Source organism: Enhydra lutris, unplaced genomic scaffold, assembly GCF_002288905.1.
Source record: "Enhydra lutris kenyoni isolate GAN:26980312 unplaced genomic scaffold, ASM228890v2 scaffoldscaffold5, whole genome shotgun sequence".
In the NCBI taxonomy this organism is placed as follows: domain Eukaryota; kingdom Metazoa; phylum Chordata; class Mammalia; order Carnivora; family Mustelidae; genus Enhydra; species Enhydra lutris.
Genome location: NW_019154089.1, coordinates 48,680,964 through 48,693,045, shown reverse-complemented (window position 1 = coordinate 48,693,045; position 12,082 = coordinate 48,680,964). Strand labels below are relative to the sequence as shown.

The window sequence follows — 12,082 nt, the reverse complement described above, 5'->3', positions numbered from 1 at the left end:
TTCCCATTAATTTGGACCCCCGTGGTTCCAAAGGAACAAGAATCCAATTGAGTGACTATGAATCCAGTAAGGTCACTTAGGCATATACACATGTTATTTCTAAGGGAAAAAAGACAAGATAAATGAACTACAGAATCATATACATGCCAGGACAACAGCCCTAATATGATTACAATTAAGTCTGATAGGAATAAAGAAGCTTTGAACTTGGATCCCAAATACTAACTGTGAAAATAGGATGGAGAAGCTGTAATAGAAGCAATACATGTGAAAATGTCTTACAGTTTAAAGCAAGGAAATTCAATAAAGGTTAATAAACAGAACCATGTAGTAACAACAAGCTCAAGAAATGATAAGTCACATTAATAGAGATATAGCATCCAGAAAAATGGAGGTGATAGTCCTTTTATATTCTAGGAGCTATGTATATAGCCTCCAGTGCTCTAGTGGTAACTCAGATCCTCTAAGAGGCTTGCATTCAGATCTGTGATTGCACTCTAGGAGGACCACAGTCGAATTGGAGCTTGTTTAAACAAGTCATTGAAACAGGAAACTGACCTAAAATCCTTAGAATGATCAAGGGAAGGAGCATTGTTTACTTTGGAGAGAAGAAGATGAAGGTGTGGATGGTGCCTTTTCATCATAGAGGGAGAGTTTGGGGGAAGAAGGACTTACTCTGTGGACCCCCAAGGTGAAGTGGGATGGGGAGATCCTAAGGAAGTGATTTTAACTCCAATTAATCATACAAAGATATATAGAAGTGCAACAGATGATCTCAGAGACTGTTCCCTGTCCTTGGGGGTGTGCAGAAAATACGCTACCAAAACCTTTTGGTAGGGACACACAAGGGCTCCAGGAGTTAATGGGAGATTGGACTGTATGAGTTTCCATATCTTTTCTAATACTTGGATCTATAATTGTAATGAATATAAGAATTAATTGCAAGAAGCATTTAATTTTATGGCTACTCAGGGCCATGTTTGCCTCTACTACCAGGATTTGCTAGCAAGTTGAATAAGCAGGACAATTGTGGAATGTTTGGTAAACTGTCTTGGGAGATAGTGACTCTTTTTTTTTTTTTTAATTACTTATTTGTCAGAGTGAAAGGGAGAGGGAGACAGAGAACACGCACAAGCAGGGGGAGCTGCAGGCAGAGGGAGAAGCAGATTCTGCACGTAGCAAGGAGCCTGATGCATGCCTTGATCCCAGAACCCTGGGATCATGACCTGAACTGAAGGCCGCTGCTTAACTCACTGAGCCACCCAGATGCCCCGTGACTCTGTCTTAAATCAAGGTTTACAAAGTTCTTCTTCAGGGTCTGGCTTCAGCCTGATTCCGTAGGGGAGCTCTGTAGTATAAGTTACACCTCAGAGTGATCCCAACCCAAAGCAAGGGAATTGGACTTTCACACTTTGGCACCCATCAAAAACTGTTAAGTGCTGTGCTGGGTATAGGCTAACTCCAGGGCACTTCCAATTCTCTGATAGCAGGCAAAGCAGGCTCCAGAACCCAAAGCAACCCTCATCAGAGGAAGGTAAAGGCCAACTTTTATCAGACTATTGTCTAGGATGTTGTGAGGGAGGCTCAGAGGAACCACTCACCCTACAATGCATGGAATGTTCCAGAAAAGGAAAAAGAAAAAGATTGAGTTGTCAGGCCCCTGCTGTGATCCTGGAGCAAGGAACAGAGTGAAAATGGGATCCAGAGTGAATTCTGAGGATCTTAATGAAATAAGCCCACAGGGCACTCAATTCATCTAACAAAAGCAATGTGCCCAGTGGCAGGCAAACAATCCTTAAAATTCTCTGTAAGTACTTTAAAGTGGCCTAGCTCATATTCAGTACACTAGTTATAAATCATTCTTATCTATTCATTAGAAAAGATAAAGTAATGATTTAAATGTTCTATTTGTTGGCAACAAAAGTCTAAAAAGATAAAGATTTTCTTTATTTCAGTGGCTTATATTCTGGGCTTTTTATAAATTCTGGCAACATGATTTTCCCAGCCCCCTTTAATCCAAATGAATAAGATATTTCTTTAATATATAAAAACAACAACAACAACAACAACAAAAACAAATGACAAAGGGTACCTTAATTTTGTCCTACCTAATGTTCAGGTCAGTATTTTATAACCTCAAAGTCTACAATCCAGATTGTGGTTTTCTCTAAGATTAGAAATGTCCCCACCTAACTATAGATATACACATACACAAAAGTTGTATCCGTGAGCAAATTTCAAAATATTTTGCAACACAATCTGTGTGGCAATCCTGCCCTCTTCCCCGCCACACACAACTTTTCTTGCAGGACATAGTATATGGGAGACTAGGAGAGTAAAAGGTAAGTGTTAGCCCACATATACGCAAAATTAGCATTATCACCTTTTGAGACACGCAAGAACCCTATGATTCATCTAAGGTACACAGTAAGTTGGTGTCAGGACTGGAAAGAGAAAGTTTTTTTTGGATGTCCAGCATGGTGCCCTGCCTGTTGGGTTGCTCTTGGCTCTGACCCACCTTCCCTTCCCTTCCTTTCCCTTTCCTTCCCTTCCCTTCCCTTCCCTTCCCTTCCAGGCATTCCAAAACCCCTTCTCAAAACACAGCCCTCGGAGGAGCTCACTAGGTTTCCTATAGTAACCATGGGTTTAATTTTCCAGGCAATTTTGTAAACATAAACACAGATGGAAGAAAGCAGTGGGGCTGTAAACTACCTCTTAACCATGCCCCTCATTAAAATCTGTTGTGTTTTGGCTTTCGATTTTGGTCAGTGAGTTACAGTGTTCATCTTTCTTAAAGGGCCAGTACAGTAAAATTACCTTCCGGACACCCCTCTATCTTGGTGGGGCTCCCAGCGCATACTGGTTGGTCAGAGCAACAGGAACAAACAGAGGCTTTCAAGGCTGTGTACAATCGCTCACTGTTAATGGGAGGAGAATCGACATGAGGCCCTGGCCCCTAGGGAAGGCACTCAGTGGAGCTGACGTGGGTAAGTGGTTGCCCAGTGGGCCTGGGTGCTCTTTTGGGATTGCCCTTCTGGTGTGGGCCAGGGAGGTGAGCAGTTTCATGGACTGCAACCGTAGGCACCTGGTTAGCCCAGAGGTGGGCCCAAGGGGTGAGGTTGGTGCTTTGCAGACATGATGACCTGAGCCTGACCAGCAAGACGTGGTAAACAATATGGCACACCCAACCCTTGGCTGTGTCCTGCTGCCCTTGGCCTTCTCCATGAAGCCTGGCATCAAGCAATTTATCCCTTTCCCCCTTCCTCCTCAGTCCAGTGGAAAAGCCAACACAATAATGCAAGAAGAACTTTCATAAGCCCTCTGCTTCCAGAGAAATGACGAAATTCTAATTCTTGACCACTGTGTCCAGCACTTTCTTATCTACCTTAACTCCTCACACTAGCTCTACGAGGTAGCCATTGTTACTATTATGCCTATTTTATGATTTATATTTTTACTTTACTTTTAAAGATTTTATTTATTTATTTGAAAAAAAGAGAGACAGAGATAGTGACAGAGAGCACAAGCAGGGAAGAGAGGGAGAAGCAGGCTCCCTACTGAGCAGGGCGCCTGATGTGGGACTCCATCCCATGACCCTGGGATCATGACCTAAGCCGAAGGCAGATGCTCAACCAATGAGCCACCCAGGCACCCCTGTTGTGCCTATTTTATACATGAGGAAACTGGGGCTGAAAGTCAAATAAAACTTATCCAAAAGAGCAGGCAGAGGTAGGGACTGACTTTTTTTTTTTCTATTTTCTTTTTTTTATTAAGACTATTTTTACAGCAGTTTAAGGTTCACACAAAAAAGTGAGGGGCGGGTACAGAGATTTCCCTTATACCACCCACCCCCACCTGCATGGCCTCCCCCATGACCACCATGCCCCTGGTTACACGTGGTGAGCACACACTGACACATCAGTATCACCCAAAGTCTGTAGTTCATGTTGTGGTTCACTTGTGGCATTGTGTGTTCTGCGGGTTTGGACAAATGTATAACGTAATACCACCATTCTGGTGCCATACAGAGCATTTTTGCTGTTCTAAAAGCCCTCTGTGCTCTGCTCATTTATCTCTCTCCTCTCATCCCCAACCTCTGGCAACCACTGATTTTTTTTTTTTACATTCTCTATGATTTTGCCTTTTCCAGAATGTCACGTAGTTGGAGTCATATTGTAACTAGCTTTCTCAGATTGGCGTCTTTTGGTTAGTGATACACATCCAAGTTTCATTCATGCCTTTTCTTTTTTTTTTTTTTAAGATTTTATTTATTTATTTGACAGACAGAGATCACAAGCAGGCAGAGAGGCAGGCAGAGGTGGTGGAGGGGGAGCAGGCTCCCCGCTGAGCAGAGAGCCCAATGTGGGGCTCTATCCCAGGACCCTGGGATCATGACCTGAGCTGAAGGCAGAGGCTTTAACCCACTGAGCCACCCAGGCACCCATCATTCATGCCTTTTCCTGGCTTGATGGCTCATTTCTTTTTGGTGCTGGGTGATATTTCATTGTCTATATGTACTACGGGCATGTCTGTCCTGCTCACTGAAGGGCATCTCGGTTGCCTCTGTGTTTTGGCAATTATGAATAAAACTGCTCTAAACATCAGTGTGAAGGTTTCTTGGGTGGACATAAACTTTCAACTTTTTGAGGTAAATACCAATAAGGAGTGTGATTGTTGGGTCACGTACTAAGAATATGTTTAGTTTTGTGAGAAGCTGCCAGACTGTCTTCCAGAGTAGCTGTCCCATTTTGCATTCCCACCTGGAATGTTTAAGAGTTCCTGTGGCTCCACAGTTTTGTTAGCGTTTGGTGTTGTCAGAGTTCCAGATTATAACTGATGTGTAGTGGTATCTTGTTGTGATTTGCATTTCCTTGATGACCTATCACGTGGGGTATCTTTTCATATGTTTATTTATCACCTGTATATCTTCTTTGGTGAGGTGTCTGTTAAGGTCTTTAGCCCATTTTTTTAAAAATCAGATTTTTTTTTAATGGTTGAACTTTAAGACTTTTTTTAAAATGAATTTTGGACTACAGTCCTTTTTCAGATATGTCTTTTGCAAATATTTTCTCCCAGTCTGTGGCTTATCCTCTCATTCTCTTGTCACTGCCTTTCGTGGATTAGAAATATTTAATTTCAGTGAAATTGAGCTTATTGGTTACTTCTTTCAAGGGTTATAACTTTGGTGTTGTCTCTAAAAAGTCATTGCCTTACCCAAGGTCATCTAGGTTTTGTCAACACTACTTTCTAGAAGTTTCACAGTCTTGTGCTTTACACTTAGGTCTGTGATCTCTTTGAGTTAATTTTTGTGAAGGGTGTAAGGTCTCTGTCTAGATTATTACCTTTTTTTTTTTTTTTGCATGCAGATGTCCAATTGTTTCAGCATGATTTTTTGAAAAGACTAGGATTGTTTTTAAAGGGATAAGGATGTTTATTTCATTGCTGCTGAGAGCAGATAGGTAATTCTAAATTTGGTTAACTTAGTGACTGTTTTAGTCTGCTAGGCCTGCTGTAACAAAATACCACAGACCAGGTAGCTTTAATAACATTGTTTTCTCACAGTTCTGGAAGCTGGAACCTCATGATGAAGGCACTGGCAGGTTTGGTTTCTCCCGAGGCCTCCCTCCTCGGTTTGCATTTGGCAATCCTTCCTTCACCGTGTCCTCCTGTGGCCTTGGTCAGTGCCTATATCCCTGGTGTCTCTCCCTCTTCTTATAGGACACTGCTCAGATTGGATCACTAAGACTTCAAATCACCTTAATTACCTTCTCAAAGGCCCTGTGTCCAAATACAGTCACACTGAGAATTAGGGCTTCAACCTATGAATTTTTTTTGTAACTTCCTCATAAGATTACTTTGTCCAGATGAGTTGTAGTGCATATAAGTACTAAGAACAAAGCCTTGCACATAGCAAACATGTTGTAAATATTTCTTGCTATTAATATTATTATTAATATCCTGACTCCACCCAATAAGCAGGCTATAAGTTGTTTTTTCTCTCTTCATTGAACTAACAGGGAAACAGCCCTGAAAGACAGATCTGTAGCCTCCAGGCCACGTGGTCAACTGATGGGTAGTTATGACATTGTGAAGTTGAGCAAGGACCAATTTCTGGCAGTGCTTTAAATTCTCACACAGTGTGAAACCAACCTCTCCATTGAGCCGATGGCACCAGGCGGGCCCACCTTGCTGGCTCTGGGCTCCCTGGGAGCTACTATTGGATTCTTTGATGACTGTGAGCCTTATGATGAACCTTAATGGCAGACATCAGTCACATTGCCTTTTTTCATTTTCTTCCCATCTTTCACCCTGGCGTGCTGGAAAAGGGCTGCTTCCTCATACTCCATACTTGCTTTAGTCGGAGTTTGTCCTTCAGAAATTCAAGTTCTTTTAAGTGAAATGCAGTGCCACCATGGGGAAGGCTAGGCTCATACCAACAGCAGTGAATTTCTGGTGGGGATACAGGCTTCTCGAAGAAAGTAATGATAGTAGCAGACCCATGCTTCCTCTGTCTGGTACCTCTAAGTTGGCACTGCTATCTGCAACCCCTGCTTTTTCTCTGTTCCCCTCCCCCATCACCTCAGCCTGCCTCCGCGCCTCAGAGGGACCTTTCATTCCCCAAGCCCTCCCACCTCATCTCCTTCATTAGATTATCCCCAGTGACTGAACTCTTTAAACTCATGTTCTAGACTAGTCTGCAATCTCAGCAAATTTTGCATTCTCTGGCCTAGACTTTTCTTTTAGTATTTCTACCCAACTTCTCCAACCTAAACCGGCAGCACTCGTTTTTCTCAATCCTGTTGTGGATCTTCACACCCCACTGGGTCAGTGTGACAAAGTCAGCTTCCCAAGTTATTTGAGACTCCAGAGGTCCAAGGTGTCCATGGGTCTCCCCATGGGCTTGCCAGTCTTTTAGTCATTCTTTCCCTTAAGATACTTGTTTAATGTCAGCCATGACTCTGTGTGCTGTGGACAAAGTAATGAACAAGAACCATAGGATCTGAGCTCAGCCCTCACGTAGCTGCCACAGGGAGAGACCAGATTGATCAAACAACTGCACGAGTAAATGTAAAATGACGTTTGGCTGTAAGTGTTACAAAGGAGGAGTGATAACACACTTAATAGTGTGTAATAAGGGAATTGTACGAGCAGGAGGTCCAGGAAAGCTTTCTGAGGATATAATGCAAAGTTGCTATCTGAAGCATTTTTCTTTTAAAGCAGATAAGAGAGGGAAGAACATTCCGGGCAGAGGAAATGACTTGTCCCAGTGGGAGTACAAGGGGGAGGTGGGTACCGGGATGTAGTCTGTGTTTTGAAAAGATCGCTCTGGCCGTGGACAGCTTATTGGAAGCAGTATTCAGGACGCACATTAAACTGGCAGGAAGGCGATGGCGGCGGTCCAGATCAGAGATAATGGCGATTTGCTCCAGGCCGGGGTGGTGGCAGAGGTGTAGACTAAGTTGACAGGTCTTCAGTAGGGGAGACAGACAGGCCTCAGTTCTGGACTGGGGGACGAGGGGAGGAGGTTGTTCCCTGCCCGTGTGTCCTTAAAGTCTTCTACCTGTGATGTTCCACCTTCGCTTTTCTCCTCAGCGGCCTCATTTCTCTCTGGCCCTCACTTCATTGTCTTGCGTAAACACAAGCTGGCATCTAGTAGGTTCAGTGTCAACAAAAGTGATTTCATTTAGTGGGGCTGAGGTACCCCCAGCACTCTAGGCCCGTGACCTGGCCACCAGCTTTCTTCCTCCCGCTCTAAGATTGGGAAGATTTCCTCATTTCTAAAACTGACCTGTTTATCTCCACTTTGCCTCTGTCCTTCCCTACATCCCTGGACCTTGCTACCAGGATCATCATTTCAGTAACCCAAGGGTTCTTAACCTTTCGTGAGCCATGAACTTCTCTAACGGTCTGGTGAAGCCAATGGACTCTTCTCAAATGTTTTTATTATTTTCTTTAGGATTTTTTTTTTTTTTTTGAGAGAGAGAGAGAGAGCAGGGGGTGGAGGGGGCAGAGAGAGAGAGAATCCTAAGCAGGCTCCATGCCCCAGCGCAGTGGTTGACACAGGGCTCGATCTCATGACCTGAGATCATGACTTAAGCCAAAATCAAGAATCAGACACTTAACTAACTGAGCCACCCAGGTATCCCAAGATTTTATTTTTAAGTAATCCTACCACCCAATGTGGGGCTCAGATTTACAACCCTGAGATCAAGAGTCACACGCTCACTGACTGAGCCAGCCAGGCACCCCTCGAAATGACGTTTTTAAATGCAGAGAATAGGGGCACCTGGGTGGCTCGGTTGAGCCTTTGCCTTCAACTCAGGTCATAATCTCAGGGATTGAACCCCACGTGGGGTTCTCTGTTCAGCAGGGAGTCTGCTTCTCCTTCTGCCCCTCCCCCCAACTCATGCTTGCTCTCTCTCTCTCAAATAAATAAATAAATAAATAAAAATAAATGCAGAGAAAAATATCCCTGATAGGAAACACTTACATTGAAATAAAGCCACACAATTTTTTTTTAAGTTTTGTTATTGTAGTAGTATCTGTGCTTCTTTATAAAGCATTAGAGAATAAGATTATTTAACGGGGGTGGAAGAGCTACCATGATTTCAAAGTAGTAATTAGCATAAATGATATTTTGCGATATCTGCAACGAGTGGAATGTGATATAACAGTAACTCGGGACTGTTGGCCACAGGCCACGAGCACTGCCCATTCTTAGAGGTTTGTTGCCTATGTTAGTAACTGAAGGGAACACTCCCGTTCAGTTGGAAGTGAGGGAAAATAAAGATTAATGTGTTTTATCAGTTCACGGACGCCCCCCCCCCAGCCCGGTCTTATTCTCACTTGCTCAGGTCCCCATGCCGAAACCCAGCACCATGCCTCACACAGCCCTGCTACCTTCCGCACTTGGGAACCCCGGGCACCTCGCTCCTCTCTTTCTAGACCCGACGCTCCCAATCTTTCCAGTCCCCTACGTGAACCCCCTGCAATTGGGCTTCTGCCTTCCATGGCACAGCAAAATCCCTCTCCTAAAACTGGGTATGGTCACCCCTTTACAAACCCAAAACCCTTCTTCCGGGACTTTCTAGCAGTATTAACTCCGCCTGCTCTCTGTGCTCCGGCTCCACCCGGAGCTTCCCCAAACCTGCCCTGAGTCCTCCCAGCTCGCTGGCCTGTTCTCCTGTTGTCTTCTCTGCCAGCTCCTCACCCTTCTCTGGTTCCTGGGAGTCCCACAGGGCCCTTTCCCCATCCTCTCTAGGAAGCCCCTCCACTCCTGGTGTCCAGGTCACCCCCACATCACTGCCGCCCTCCAGGGTGCCTCTCATGTGTAGGGCTGTGTCCACGGGGCTGAGCAGGGGATGCTGGCACAGGGACCACAGGCTTCAGCTGAGAGAGGCCAGCTTCTCTGCCCAGAGCAACCTGTTCCCGCTCCCAGCCTTGCTCATGGCTCTGCTCCTGCCACTCTATGCAGACGGCCCGGCGGGGACCCCCTGGACGTTATGCTAGAGTCTGCCTCCACCTTCAGCCTCTAGAAGGAGCTGGCTGTTTCTTCCTTTTCTGTGTCTCACTTTCTCTCCATGTCCCCTGCCACCACCCCGTCCAGCTCCAGGTTCCGTCCCCATAAGATTTCTTTCCTGTTTCCCACGCCAGCGCTCCCCGTCTGGCTTGCATACCATGGCCAGCAGATTCAAGCCGAAACACGCTTTCATCAAGGAAATGCCCCATCCCACTCCCACCTCTTAAAATATAGTCACAACGCAAATATATAAAGTGATATTTTCCTGCATGCATCTAAAATAACCCGAGAAGTTCATGTCTTCCCTGTGGGAGCAGTCCTTCTCTGAGAAAGAGCTGTAGCCTACCAAGACCAGTGGGGGCGCGGGCCCTGCGAGTTTGGCTCTCGGGGATGCTCCTCACCCTCCCTGTGGAGCCAGGATGCTGGCCGTGTGCTCGGACTGTGACTGCAGACCACCCGTCACTTTGGCCTGAACTTCCAGGGGCCCCAACCGGGATTTGCCAAAGCCAGCCCACCCTGGCTGGAGCACCGAGCCATCTGCAGGGGCTTGAATTCACCTCTGTCACGGGCCTCTGCGGTTGGCCTCCTCGAGGGGTGCACACTCTACCCAGCCCAGTTCCTCCTCCCAGGGAGGCTGAGCACGGAACCAGGGACTGGATCAGCTCCATGAACACAGAGGGCTGAGGATGAAAGGATGTGAGGCTTGCAGAGATGACACAACCAGGCCAACGTTGGGGGGGATGCTTTCAGCTCAGGCAGGCCCAGAGTCACCACCTGCAGGGCACAGGGCTGGACCCCTCAATCAGAGATGTGCCCCTTTGCCCCCATCCGGGAAAGAAGTGTTTTGTACTCACCTATGTCGTTCTGGACCAAATACTGGCCCTTCTGTCTAATTTATTTCGTATATACAAGAAGGAAGACCGCAGAAGCAGAAGACAAGCAGTGCAGGGGAAGCCCATTTGTTCCCCCTTCCTCCGATGATCTTGACAATGACAAAGTGTGCCCTGCATGGGCCTCTCTGTGTTCGGTAAAGAGAATGGACCCATCTGGCGTGGAGTGTCTCACCACTTTTTACTCCAGGCCACCTTCCTGTCTCCCATGTGATCGTAACAGGGATTCTGGAAGGCACGTGCTGAGGTATTAGGGAGCCCCCTCACCCCTCACGCCTCCCTGCCCTAGACAAAGGAGTGGATGGTTCAGGCCAGGTCATACATTAGACATGGCTTCAGTCCCTACCTCATTGCCTCCACTTTGAACCCCCAGGGTGGTAGCACTTCAGGTAACTGCGGCCACACCAACAAGAACACTTTTTTTTTTTTTAAAGATTTTATTTATTTATTTGACAGAGAGCAAGAGGGAGAGCACAAGCAGGGGGAGGAGCAGCAAAGAGAGAGGGAGAAGCAGGCTCCCCACTGAGCAGGGAGCCCGATGCGGGACTTGATCCCATGACGCCGGGATCATGACCTGAGCCGAAGGCAGTCACTTAACCAACTGAGCCACTCAGGTGCCCCAACAAGAACACTTTTAACGGAAATGCCTTGTTGACGTGGCGAGATTGAAACACACTCTTGTGGGAATAAGAGAGATGAATTAAAGCAGAGACAGCTCATTCATCCTCGTCAGTGGTCATAAACTTGTCCAACAATTGACTATTGATTAACTGTGTCCACCGTGTTTTGAAGATTCGGTGACTCTTCATAAAGAACAAGCCAAAATCAAATTAAAACAAACCCTGAACTTGTGCAGCAATACCAGGGAACAGGAGTGGAAGGGAACTGCATTTATCCGGAGCCCTGAGCTGTTGGCGTGCTCAGTGCCATCATCTTGGCCTGGCTCCCATGATGGACCTGTTTGGTAATTCCTCTTCTGTGTTTAGGGGAATGCAGCAGCGGACTCTGTGATGAGGCTTCGTGTATCAACGGTGGCACCTGCACGGCCGTCAAAGCCGACTCCTACATTTGCCTCTGTCCCCTTGGATTTAAAGGGCGACACTGTGAAGCGGGTGAGAAAGAAGCAAGTTGACTGAGATCTCCGCACGGCTAATTCATGTTGATATAATTTTTCATCAGTGTGCTTTCAGCAAGGTCCCATACATTTTTATGGAATTAAAATTTATGCAGTGTTGGGAGACACAGGAGAATCTTGTTTTAACAATTTTATTTATTTATTTAAGAGAGAGTACGTGCACGAGGTGGGGTGGGGGGAGAGGCAGAGGGGCACAAGCAGACTCCCCACTGAGCAGGGAGCCCTACACGGGACTCGATCTCAGGACCCTGGGATCATGACCTGGGCTCGAGTCAGATGCTTAACCAACTGAGCTACCCAGGTGTCCCCCCGCCCCTTTTTATAAGGTTGGTGTGTCTTTGAGTGTTAATGGGTCACACCAGCCAAGGATATATTCATTTGAAGATACTCTTGGGCCAGGCTTTGGTGAGCTCCTTTTGGCCCCCCCAAAAACTTAGAAAAACCTCTGTGCATATGGTCTATATCAGACCATTTGCAGCTCGTGCTCATTAGAATGGCTGACAGTTTCAGAGAAAAGGTTGGGAAGTGAGATGCAGA

At 46.1% G+C, this 12,082-nt stretch overlaps 1 protein-coding gene across 4 annotated transcripts in view; it reads left to right on the top strand.

Annotated features, from left to right (window-relative positions):
* LOC111140902 (pikachurin) overlaps positions 1–12,082 on the top strand; it is a 180,841-nt gene that overhangs the window by 137,075 nt on the left and 31,684 nt on the right. For all 4 annotated transcript variants that reach the window (XM_022493151.1, XM_022493152.1, XM_022493153.1 and 1 more), the window contains 2 exons: positions 2,798–2,987; positions 11,397–11,522. In XM_022493151.1, the coding sequence (XP_022348859.1) occupies positions 2,798–2,987; positions 11,397–11,522 (316 nt within the window). The remainder of the gene's footprint in view (positions 1–2,797; positions 2,988–11,396; positions 11,523–12,082) is intronic.